The sequence below is a fragment of the Lynx rufus genome, unplaced genomic scaffold (genome assembly GCF_022079265.1).
Source record: "Lynx rufus isolate CCGP_SWC_20201006 ecotype Redwood Valley unplaced genomic scaffold, mLynRuf1.p SCAF_5, whole genome shotgun sequence".
NCBI classification, from domain to species: domain Eukaryota; kingdom Metazoa; phylum Chordata; class Mammalia; order Carnivora; family Felidae; genus Lynx; species Lynx rufus.
Genome location: NW_025814867.1, coordinates 76,453,183 through 76,466,680, shown reverse-complemented (window position 1 = coordinate 76,466,680; position 13,498 = coordinate 76,453,183). Strand labels below are relative to the sequence as shown.

General features: G+C 39.8%; 1 protein-coding gene across 3 annotated transcripts in view; it reads right to left on the bottom strand.

Moving 5' to 3' along the window:
* Positions 1-13,498, bottom strand: part of VPS8 (VPS8 subunit of CORVET complex) — a 240,499-nt gene that overhangs the window by 94,122 nt on the left and 132,879 nt on the right. For all 3 annotated transcript variants that reach the window (XM_047098538.1, XM_047098537.1, XM_047098539.1), the window contains one exon: positions 10,436-10,482. In XM_047098538.1, the coding sequence (XP_046954494.1) occupies positions 10,436-10,482 (47 nt within the window). The remainder of the gene's footprint in view (positions 1-10,435; positions 10,483-13,498) is intronic.

The following is a 13,498-nucleotide window of genomic DNA, read 5'->3' as shown; positions in this document are numbered from 1 at the left end:
TCAGTATTTTTGTAGCCTATGAGTAAATACCTAGTAGTGTAATTGCTGGTTATAGGGTAGTTCCATTTTTAACTTTTTGAGGAAACTCCATACTGTTCTGCACAGTGACTACACCAGTTTGTATTCCCACCAATAGTACAAGAGGGTTCCCCTTTCTCCACATACTCACCAATACCCGTTGTTTCCTGTGTTGTTTTAAAGGAGAGTACTTATATGCCTTGTGAAATACATGCATACCAACCATACCCAAAAATTCAGGTTGGGGAAAACATTCACACTTACTCAGGTTGTGAAAATAATTTAAAATTATCATCTTGTATATTTGGCTGTTACTGGGAAGGATAAACTATGCTTCAGTTTTGAATAAATGACATCATTAAAATGACTCTAAAATTCTGATAAAAATATTTGACAAAGAAAATAAATGTTGCAGGGAGATGAAAAAAAGTCTGGTCTGGTCTCTCCCCTTCACTCTAAATATTGCACAAAAATAGGCCAGTCTAGACTACTCTACATTTCTGAGGGAGAGAATTTCACAGTCTCCCTGTAACTTGTGCTGACAACTTAGGGCCACCTCAGCTTAGCCTAAATCCTGACTGCTTGAATTCTCTGCTCATCCCCATATAACCAGTCCTTAGAGGTAGTGGCGTACTGATGACTGCTTGGTACCTTTTAGACTGAAAACTTAAATACATCATTCACAACACACGAGAGTGAAGACAATTATTGTCCATGGAGTTATCATTCTAATCAAGTTGTTCTACAAGGTTGTTAAGCTGAGCTTCCAGTTTTCCATTTTACATTCCATGTTAAAAATGCCACAATGTAATCCCATGTCCTTTGAACAAAACATAAGTGAATGTGCCAATCTGCCTGAAAAACACTTTAAGAGGCATTATTATAGGCAGCAAAGACAATACCCACAAAATGCGCATGGAATTGTAACAACAGTAATGCCTCACAAACCAGACAGGAGACTGGCTTAGGTGGAAACCCATCCGTTGCAAGAAAGAACATAGTAAGTGTGGCTCTCCATGATGGCTCTCTAAGTCAGGCAGAGATGACAGTATCCCTCATACAGAACAGCCACACTTCCTTATCAACTTTTATGAGGCGCAGACCAAAGCAGACAAGGGCACCGTTCTGTCTAATGGCAAAGATTCTGCCACATCAAATCAATGTAACAGCAGATGTAATTCAGGTCTTCAGGGGACTTGTTCACTTTCCATTTCCCTAGTCTGATACTAGTGTCAAAGATGTCCTTCCCAAAACTTAATAGAATTTTTGTTCTCTTTCTGATATTCACAAAAGAGAAAGTGTATTGTTTTCAATGTTCTCCTGCATAAAGAAGAAAAATGGCTTTTATAAGCTAACAGAAATAAGAGCCTAATGATTTTCATAGAAAAATAATTTAGTTCCATAACCTCATCAGGTATAAAGAGTACCTGGGGATGCCTGGGTGGCTCAGTCAGTTGAGCGCCCAACTCTTGATTTTGGTTCTGGCCATGATCTCGCAGATTGTGGGATCGAGCTCCACGTCAGGCTCTGCACTGATTGTGTGGAGCCTGCTTGGCAGTCTTCGCCCTCTCTCTACGCCTCCCCCACTTACACACTCTCTCTCCCAAAATAAACATTAAAAAAAAAAGTGTATCTGGATCATTCCAATGTTGTACAGACTTCAATTAAATCTCACAGGGTAAGCTAAAACAACTTTTCCAAAATACTACTATTAAAAATGGTAATAAGAAGAATGCTGAGGTTATTTGTAATGTGTACTTTCTTCCTACTGCAAAGCTCTCCCTAACACTGAAATATGCCAGTGATCCCACTAGCAAGAATTGTCTTAACGTGGCCTAATTCAAAGAAAGACTGGGAAGGTGCAGGTCCTGCCACCTCGGCATAATACCTAAATTGGGGCATTTGTAGGTCTGGATGAGACGCCTGATGCCATTCTCTCCCCAAAGTGATAGATGGAACTAGAGAGACAAAGGAGATGCAGTTCTGTGACCCCACTGCAGAGACATTCTTTCAACAGTTCTCAGAAGTACGGTTTGAACTGATGCTGGGTCAGACTACATAAATCTGATATCCACATATAATTCTGAACATATAGAGAACAAAGACATTTAGTTTCTGGTCTGGCATGTAAAGAGCTTAAAAGTTAACACCTCCATCCTCCCTCTCAGGAAAAATGCTGAGCAAACAGAAAATCAACAACTCTTGTTCCATCTACCTGAGAGCTGAAGTGGTGGGGCCAGCTGCCACCCCTGAGTTAGAGAGCAACAGACAGGTAGGTATAAATGATCACAGCCTACTGGAGCAGAAGCCACCACTGCTGGAGCTGGTACACTGGGGTAGGAAAACTTCAGCCGTCAATGACAAAATGCCAGAGATTCGGTGTGGACAGACTCAAGAATTAAATATCCTAGGGGGCCGAGTCTTGGGGGGAGTTTCCCTACTTTCATGGATTTTATCTTGAGGAGCTACCAGGTTCTCATTGTGAAGACCGGAGAAAAATCCAGTCATGCTTCCAGTACCAGAGAGGAGAAAAGTGGCCGTTTAAAAATATATCCAGAGCATTTTGTTCTTCTTAACAAGGCCTGCTATGGACTGAATTATGTCCCCTGCAAATTCATACGTTGAAGTCCCAACTCCCGATATCTCACAATGTGACCTTATTTGGAAACAGGACTTTGTAGATGTAATTAGTTAGGATGAGGTTATACTGGAGTAAGGTGGACTCATAATCCAACATAACCAGTGTCCTTAAAAGAAGAGAAAATTTTGACATAAACATACATACAGGGAGAATGCATGTGAAAATGAAGGTTGAAATCAGGGTGATGCTTTCACAAGCTAAGGAATGACAAAGATTGCCGGCAAAGCACCAGAAAGTAGAGGAGGAACATGGAACTCTTCCTCACAACCCTCCCAACACTTATCTTGGACTTCCAGTCTCCACAACTGAGACAATAAATTTCTGTTGTTTAACCACACAGTTGTGGTACTTTGTGAAGGCAGGCCTTGCAAAGTAATACAACTGCCCTCAAGGGAAACTATTTTATCAGAGACTAACCAAGCTGAGGGAAGAGAAATAACCACATCCAGCCCTCTCTAGCCTTCCTGTCTCACTTAAAGGGGCACTAGGGGGTTACTGAGAAGTACTTGGGAGGGTCATTGTCAGAGACACAACTCACCAAGAGTGAACACTAATCACAGGACTAAAGAATGCTTCTCCTCCACCACACCTCACCACTACATCAATAGGGCATGTCTATATAATAACAGGGGAAAAGAACCAAAAGAACTACACAGCTCAGACTTTACGAAAAGTCTCTAGGGAAATCTAAAGACAACCAGGGAGAGAAAAACATGGACACCAAAGTAACTTTCAGGGTCAGACAACTACCGCTACGGCAAACAGTAAGCAAAGCCTCACGCTTAACCAGATAAACATAAAACTTCACACCAAAGGCCTATTTGCCATAGTTCCTTTTATGCAGTACATCATCTCCAGCTTTCAATAAAAAGTTACAAGACAACATAAAAAACAACAACAACAAATACAGTTTGAAGAGATTTAGCAAGCATCAGAACCAAACTCAAATATGCCGGAGATGTTGGATTTATTACATGGGATCTTAAAACTTATGATCAATATGCTGAGGGCTCTTACTGGAAAAAGTGACAACATGTAAGTACAGATGGGTAAAGTAAGCAGAGAAATGGAAACTCTAAGGAAGGATCAAAAGAAAATGCTAGAAATGAAAAAAACACGAAATAAAATTAAGAATGCCTTTGATGGCCTCATCAACAGCCTGGATACCGCTGAGGAAAGAATCAGTGAGTTTAAAGTGTGTCAATAACATGTCAATAGAAATTCCCAAACTGAAGCACAAAGAGAAAAGAGACTTGAGGGCAGAAAGACCCAGAACAGAATATCCAAAGACTGTGTCACAAATATAAAAGGTAACACCATAAGAAGAAAGAGAAAATGGGAAAGAAATATTTGCACAGCAATAATCACTGAGAATTTCCCCAAATTAATGATAGATATCAAACTACTGATTCAGGAACCTCAGAGAACACCAAAGAGGACAAACAGCAAAAATCTATACCTAGGCATATTATATTCAAACTGCAGAAAATCAAAGACAAAGAGAAAATCTTAAAAGAAGTCGGAGGGAAGGAAAACACTACCTACAGAGGAGCAAGGCTAAGAATTACACTACACTTCTCTCCATAAACCATGCAAGCAAAAGACAGCAGAATGAAATATTTAAAGTCTTGGAAGAAAAAACCCACCAACCTACAATTGTGTATCCAGGAAAATTATCTCTCAAAAGTGAAGGGGAAATACTTTCTGAGACAAACAAAAATTGTGAGAATATGTCATCAGTAGACTTGCCTTTCAAGAAATGTTAGTTCTTCAGAAGGAAGAAAAATGATATCGGTCATAAATCTGCATCTACATAAAGAGCATTAAAGAGGGAATAAATTAAGGTAAAATAAATGTTTTATTTTTCTTATTCTTAACTGATCTAACAGAAAACAATTTTCTCCTTTCTTTCCTCCCTACCTCCCTCTATATCTATCTAGCTAGCTAGCTGAAAAGATTTGGAGATTAGGAAATGATATGTTAGGATTTAAAAGGTTTAATCTGAGCTTCTGGCAAAGTACTAACCAAAGACACTAAAGGGTTCGAAACAAGTCTCCTCAAAATGTGCCATTTTGGCATATGGACTGTTCTGAGCTGACGACAATCAAGACCCTGTGAATTCAAGAGAAACCTTTGCCCCTCCATTAACTGATGTGAAAATGTTGGGGTTTGGAGCAAATGGTCAAGAAACAATTCTTGAGGTGTTCTTCAGTGCAAAAAGGAGGGTTTTATTAAAGCATGGGACAGGACCTATGGGCAGAAAGAGCTGCAGTGGGTTGTGAGGGATGGCTGATTATATACTTTCAAATTGGGAGGGAGTCAGAGATAGCATAAATCTCCAAGGAACTTGAAAGCAAGGCTTCCAGGACCTTGAGGGGCTAGCTGTTGTTAGGAAAGTGTCTAGTAAAACCCTAGTCATGAGATCCTTAGAATGTATCTCAGTGGGCTATATGCTTGGAGGATGATTGCTGGCATCTCTCTGGGGAGGAGGAGGGACAGGTAGAGATAAAGGAAGTTTACAAAGGAATTTTTACCTGTTAAAGGTGACTTATAGGATCCTGGAGGTTGGGTTAATATTAAGGTAAGGTTGTCTTTTGCCCTCAGCAAAATATGAACACTGACGCACATCTCAAGGACTGGTCAATGGGCTGTAAGTTGTAAGGAAATTTGATTTTTTTCTTTTGCCTTTATTGTCCACATCATAAACTATCTAAAAGGATCTAAATTTGGAGCTTTTCCCAGAATAAGAGTTATTATCAGAGATCAATTTTCTCTGAAGTAATCCATCTGTATGGCAGGGCAAATACCTAAATACCCAACATCTGCTCTTCTTCTTGCCCTGTGAAGTGCCCTCCTCCCCGCTGAAGCCCCAGGCCCCTATCCCACTCCTTAGTCCAGGATGGCATACAGATCTCACTTTACCTTTCTGTCTTTGAACCTCTCATGTATGTAGGGGTTCTATACATATGAAATTAAACCTGACTTTCTCGTGTTCATCTGTCTCATCTCAATTTGATTCTTTTTTTTTTTTTTCCAACGTTTATTTATTTTTGGGACAGAGAGAGACAGAGCATGAACGGGGGAGGGGCAGAGAGAGAGGGAGACACAGAATCGGAAACAGGCTCCAGGCTCTGAGCCATCAGCCCACAGCCCGACGCGGGGCTCAAACTCACGGACCGCGAGATCATGACCTGGCTGAAGTCGGACGCTTAACCAACTGCGCCACCCAAGCGCCCCTCAATTTGATTCTTAATCCAGCCAGAAGAACATTTGAAGGGTAGAGAAAAATTCACCCTAACAATATGATATCTGGTGGTATGCCCAGCCAAGCTGATAGGCACTCAATGAAATAGAAATGAATCTTCCTATGTCAAAGTTCATGAACATAATGTTGTAATTTTTTATTCTAATTTTGAAATATGCTATTTCAACACTGAGGGTCAACATCTTTTTTTTTTTAATGTTTATTTTTGAGAGAGGGACAGAGTGTGAGCGGGGGAGGGGTAGAGAAAGGGAGGGAGGGAGAGAGAGAGAGAGAGAGAGAGAGGGAGGGAGGGGGGAGGGAGGGAGACAGGGAGGGGGAGAGAGAGGGGGGGGAGGGAGGGAGGGAGGGAGAGAACTAACGAATCTGAAGCAGGCTCCAGGCTCTGAGCTGTCAGCACAGAGGCCGACACAGGGATCGAACTCATGAACCGTGAGATCATGACCTGAGGTGAAGTCGAACACTTAGCCGACTGAGCTACCCAGGTGCCAAGAGAGTCAACATCTTAAAATGTCCCCTCAAAATTATCCATAGAAACACTGACAGGTTCAACTTAAATCCAATATATAACCATTTCCATAATCTATGTTTTGCTCCTTGGTAAAGCTACTCATTTTCTTAGCAATGCTCAATTTTTACTTTATTTTGATTAAATATTAGAAATACAATGTGACTTTTATGTGTTTTTTATTTCCTACAACAAAGTCATACCATATATTTCAGAGGCCTCCAGGAGATGGTTAACAAAGGCTAAATTGACATTACCAAGAGAAGTGTACTGAGGAAAATATTGTGAATATAAATATACTTGCACATTTTCTTTACTCCTTATGTAAGCTCATAGCCCCACAAAAACCATCAGTGTCCTTTGTATTATCCTTCAAGCATTCCCACTGCACAAAAGGCCTACATCTGGATGTAAATATATCAGGAGAACTCCCATGAGAATTCTCGGCAAGCAGGAGTGCACACAGTGAGTGGGGGTGGGGTGGGCTTTATGTAGCAGCTGTCCCAAAGAAGGGAATTGGAAGAGAATGCAAATCCTTTCTCTCCCAAGCTGTTGGCCTCAATTCAGGCAAGTAATTTGTTTCAGTAGGATTAACTCCCCCACCAAAAATTATCTAATCTTTCTATGTACAGATGCCACCAATATCTTTATAGGTCAATTAATTCTACTGAGGACATTATTTACATAGTAAAGATAACATAAAGAAATTGAAAAAAGACAATTTATAAAGGAAATATACCTAAGAATTCAACTAGATGATTTGTCCCTTTAAAAATGTTACTGATGAAATAAAAATCTACCCCCTCCAGAACAATTCAATGAATACTCAAAAATGTTAAATCAAATATGCATAAACTATATATATTTCTATACACACACACACACACACACACACACATACATACATACACACACACATCAATGAGGATTCTACTAACTCAGGTTTTGGGGGCAAAAGTAAAAACAAGCAATATTCTGACATGACACACACATATAGCGTCTCCATCTGAAAATGACTGTTTTCTTTCATTTTCCTTACTTGCCAGAATGCCGCTAAAAGAGCTTCCTGAGTGATAGAAGGAGAACCTGGTTGTTAAAAAAAAGTCTGTTGCTTAATAACAAAAAGGGAAGAATCAAAGGCAAAAACAGTCTCCATTGTGGGCCAGTGAAAACTGCCAGTCAGGGCCAGTCTACTTATGTTTGATGCTCTTTTTCCTCTAAGTATCTTTTCCATACTCCCTTGTTTCCCAGAATGTGACAAGACCCTAATCCCCGCCTTTTGTTTTTCAGGTTAGTCAACAAGCATATTTATTTAAAAAGGCTAAAATGTGATGGACAATCATTCAGAGTAATGACTATATTGATATTCATATTACCTAATACTGGTATTTTTTTATTTAAAAATAGTAAGATTTGGTAAATATCATCTTCTATATTTTATTACATGTGAGAAAAGGCCAAGCTCAAAGCTGAACTTCCTCTGTCCTCTTAGTTTGAGTCTCCTCACGTAGGATGGTCGGGGGGAAAAGGACTTGATCAAATAAATTGTCCTATGGGAAGAGGCTCCAGGTGCTAGGAGAACAGATCAGACACAAGAGAGGAACAGAAGGAACTGTGTCACGGGAAAAGGGATGCATAGGCCCCAAAGAAAGGGCTGGGACTGGATGCCTCCTTCCTCAGCCTGCCCAGAACTCCCACCTCTCTCTCACATCTCTGTTCTCAGCTCCTCCCATCCTTTTTTCCACCAACCCCCAACTCTGATATAAGATGTTTTCATCAGTTAATTCCAGAAGTAGACTTGGGCCCATACTGGCTCTGAGGGAGAGCCAAATGATTAATATAAATTAAAAAAAAAAAAAAAGGTATCTAGCCTCAGTGATATTCTGAGAACAGGGAATTAATACATAAGTAATTTGACGTCCATCGACTGATGAATGGATAAAGAAGATGTATATATGAAAAATGGAATATTACTAGGCAACCAAAAAGAATGAAATCTTGCCATTTGCAACAACATGGATGGAACTTGAGTGTATTTTGCTAAGCAAAGTAAGTCAGAGAAAGACAAATACCGTATGATTTCACTCATATGTCTCATATGTGAAATTTAAGAAACAACAGATAAACATAGGGGAAGGGAAGGAAAAGTAAGATAAAAATAGGGAGGGGGGCAAACCATAAGAGACTCTTTTTTTTTTTTTAATTTTTTTAATGTTTATTTATTTTTGACAGAGAGACAGAGCATGAGCGGGGGAGGGGCAGAGAGAGAGGGAGACAGATCATCTGAAGCAGGCTCCATCCAGGCTCTGAGCTGTCAGCACAGAGCCTGATGCGGGGCTCGAACTCACACTGCGAGATCATGACCTGAGCCGAAGTCGGACGCTTAACCAACTGAGCCACCCAGGCGCCCAGGAGACTCTTAAATACAGAGAACAAACTGAGGGTTGCTGGAGGGGAGGTGAGTGGGGGGATGGGCTAGATGGGTGATGAGCATTAAGGAGGGCATTGTTGGGATGAACGCCGGGTGCTATACGGAAGTGACGAATCACTGGGTTCTACTGCTGAAACCAATACCACACTGTATGTTAACTAACTTGAATTTAAATTAAAAAACACCACCACCACCACCAAAACATAGATAATTTGAAAATGTCTTGAACAGGGGTGCTAGGGTACACAGTCAGACTGATTTTCTAAACGTGCATATGCACATTTGGATGACTGAATTTAAATGCAGCATAGCGTGCTCTAGATTTAAATGACTGAGATTTCAAAAATTAGTACACAATCAACAAAACTACTGGCATTTTGGGTATGTAAAGATAGCACAGAATACTGGAATAACCCAAACTGACATGAAGACTAAAGCAAATGTCTGTTTTCAATGACTAGTGTACGTTCTAATGCAACATAAAAGTTTGTATGTCTCGTGTGAAAACAATGTCATACTGGAATATTATACTTATGCCACTGAGGCTTAATTCTGGGTGTACATCAAAAATAGCCCCACCCACAATGATTCTGTGAGTTTGGACCCAGATGTCTGTATTTTTACAAGTTTCTTAGGTGATTCTGACACATACTTCCACTTAAGACAGAGTGACTGTCTTAGAGGATGTTAAATATTATTCCACTCAACTCCCGATGCACTCCGCTTAGTCACAGCAAAATGTTAAGATCTCACACATAAAGCTGCTTTGCTTACAAATCCATTACTAATCTCATCATCTCCCTGGGTTAGTTTTTATTTGATGAGTACCACAGCAGCACTTAAAAAAAAATTAAACTTTGCTTCTCATACCACCACATGAAGTTATTAAAAACTAACACTTGAAATAAGTATTTAAGAGGTAGTAAATTCAGAGGTGAGCTGGGAACTAGGTGTTTACTTTCAAAGTAAAACTATCAGGGGCGCCTGGGTGGCGCAGTCGGTTAAGCGTCCGACTTCAGCCAGGTCACGATCTCGCGGTCCGTGAGTTCGAGCCCCGCGTCGGGCTCTGGGCTGATGGCTCGGAGCCTGGAGCCTGTTTCCGATTCTGTGTCTCCCTCTCTCTCTGCCCTTCCCCCGTTCATGCTCTGTCTCTCTCTGTCCCAAAAAAAATAAATAAACGTTGAAAAAAAAAATTACAAAAAAAAAAAACCAACACAAAACTATCAATCCACAGCAGTATGGAATAAAGAACAGGAAGAAGTGAAGTCAGGAATAGAAAGGGGAAGCTAGATGGTCATCAGATTCCTCCTGAAACATGTTTTCATGATTTTTTTTTACACTGATAACAACTCACCATGTATGCTCATGTTTGAACAGAAAAAAGTATTCCCTCAAGATATAATCGATATTCACCATATATTTTATATAATCTATGAAACTGTTAATCAAAAACTAACACTAAGAATCAAAAGCTGATTATACTATTTGGATGCCATGGGCCAGTTTCTTCACCTCAATTTATTTCTTTTGATTTTTCATCTACATAAAAAAAAAAAAACAAATTTATGAACATACCTTGGGTCAAGAAGACTCCTCAAAAACTTGAAAAGCAAAACCTGGTTCTGAATAAAAAAAAAACAATTAAAAATACAATTAAATATTAAAGAACATATTTTCAAACTATGCCATGGTAAAGAATGACTCTAAAAAATCTCTAAAGTGCACACAATTCCATTAAGTCTTCTGAACAGATATAAGAAATTCTAAAAACTCATTTGGAGGTCATTTCCTCTCAGTAATTCAAATCATTGTCACACATTCCATTTTGAGTGCAGAAGAAACACAAATGCCTTGTTATTGCAAAAAAAAAAAAAAATGCCTTCTATTAAGGCATATATCCCCTCGAAGTTCTCAGCACAAGGACCCTGAGACCGGCAGATGCTCTGAACTACTCTGCAGATAGTGGGCTCTAGCTACACGGACAGGTTCAGATTGCTTCACCTGGGCCTCCTTGTGATAATGGCCTATTGCAAGGCAATTAATCTAAGTAGGGTAAGAGCTTGAGTCCCAAATAACAACCACCACCAAAAAAAATCCAACTCCCCAATGTAATCAACTACAGAAGAGATGGCACACTGCAACATTTTAGCAATTAATATGCCATAAAATCTGGGTGCTGTTTCTTCCACTTATTAGCTGTGTGACTTTGTGTAAGTCACTGACTCTCTCGGCAATTCAGTTTACATATGTGAAAAAAGAGAACGACAGTATCTTTTCTTTCCTCTGCACAAGGTGTAGAGAATTAAATGAGATACACCTTAAAATACACTATGGAGGCACCTGAGTGGCTCATTCATTTGAGCATCTGACTCTTGATTTCGGCTCAGGTCATGATCCCATGGTCGTGAGATCAAGTGGTCATGATCCCAGGATCATGGGATCGAGCCCCTCGTTGGGCTCTGTACTGAGCATAGAGCCTGCTTGTGATTCTCTCTTCCTCTCCCTCTTCCCCTCTTCCTTGCTCACATGCTCTCTCTCTCTCTAAAAGATAATAATAAAATAAAATAAAATAAATGAATATAAATAATGTTTTAAGTTCTTAGGAAAGCTAAGCAAAATTATTATAGCTTAGTTTTTCTTTTTGATACATTCAAACTTCACATATATAAAGCAGGGGAGTCTCCAAACTAGAAAGGATCAATGTAATTTAGAGTATGAGATTTTAAATACATTTATCAGTCTTTGATTTTCTATCTTTTCCCTAGTCTATAATTTTGTTTCATTTTATGTGACTTTCCTTCTGGTTATAACCTAATATTCTGGCTTTTTTTTTTTTTTTTCATCTCAAGAATTCTGAAAACGAGTGGTCAGAAGCATTATCTCTTGCCACCAAAAGTAAAGGTGCTTTATAAAATTTGTGTAGGATTCTCTCATATTCAGTAAAGCACTGCAATAAAATACCTCATTTCTTTAAAAGAAATGTGTGAAGACTCCACAAACAGTCCACAATCAAATAGCCACCCTTTTTAAAATCTATGACCCTTCAGCTTTTATAGGTTTGCCTGATGAGTGACATTATATTTATTTACTTGGTCTCTGTGCCTCTAAGTATCGTTAGAGACTAAGAGAAATAGAAAATCCGGCACTGGATAACCTTACATTTTAAATGACAGTAACAACACTAAAGGTCAGGAAATACATTAGAAACTGCTGACTTTTAAAGGGGGGGTGGCTCTGTGATTTGAGAAGAGTTTTATCAGAAGTGTCCTCCTGTCCCCACCACTAGAATGGACAGGATGACTCTCTATGTACTTCCTCAGTATCTTGGGCAATGCTCTATATCATTCAAGTCCAACTATTCGGCAACTGTCTTTTGGCTTCTCTTCTTCCTTCAGCACAGGAATACATGTTTATGTTTTTTCCTCAGCACTTAACAGTGTTTTTGGTCCACAGCAGGTACATAATATTTATTGAATTCATGGACGTGTCTTTATCTTGAGTTAATGAACCTAATCATGCTGGGCAGCCAAGCCTGATGTCTGGGAGTCACCTTTAAACTCTCCCATCACTTTCAATTCATTCCTAAGTCCCACATGTTTTACTTCACAAACACATCCTGAACCCACCCACACCACTGTCACTGACTTAGTACCCCTCCTCACCATCTTTTGCCTGGAACTTTCACCTTCTAACTGGTCTACATGGTCTCTGTCCTCCATCCTCTCTTTGCTAGTCTGTTCCATACACTACAAAGTTAACTTTCTGTAAAATCAATCTAGTGATGGCCTTCTTTTGCTGAAAAACTTGAGTAATTCTCTAGGACACAGAAGACACAGTATCATTTCTTAGTACTACACATAAAATTGTTCAGTATCAGAGCCCAAACTCTATTTTCTGGCCTCAATACTTTTAACTCCTCCCTCCAACAGACCTTTTCTGGCTTAACCTAATGCTCCTCCAGGCATCATCTCCGGCATGTCATACTTCACAAAGACCTGGCCGTTACCTGGATATACATATTGCCTTGTGCCTTCAAGTCTTAACATACCCAGGGCCTTCTATCTAGAAAGTGCTTCTCAATTCTCTGCCTAGAAAACTGATGCCAATCACTCAAGACCCAGCCCGGGCATTTCTGGGAGCTCTTGTCTGACCTCACAGTTGGCGGTCTCCTCTTACTCCTCGTGTTCCTACAGTATTTTGCCCCTGTGTCTGGTGTAGCACTTATAACCTTGCATTTTTGGCTATATAAGTGCTTCTTTCCTCCACAAGAAAAATTAAAAGACTGCATTTTTATTTGTCACCCAAGGCCTACCATACTGTGGTACATCGTGGGGCCATAAGTGTTTAAGTTAATAAATTCCATCTTTGTCTCTCATGCCAGCTGCCCCCACCTTACTGCTTTGGTTTTCATCTTGTATAGTTATCCCCTCCTACAATCACTGCCACTTGGGGACTCTGGGTCATGCTCTATGTTGCTGTCATTGTCCTATTGTCTACCTCTATCACTTGAGGCCATAATGACAATGAACAAAACTCACTACTAGCACTGCAATGATAGTGACAAGTGGAATAGTAAGTCCGCTAAATAGTATTTCAAACTGAGCATCTCAATATTCGACATTAATATAACTGTATTGT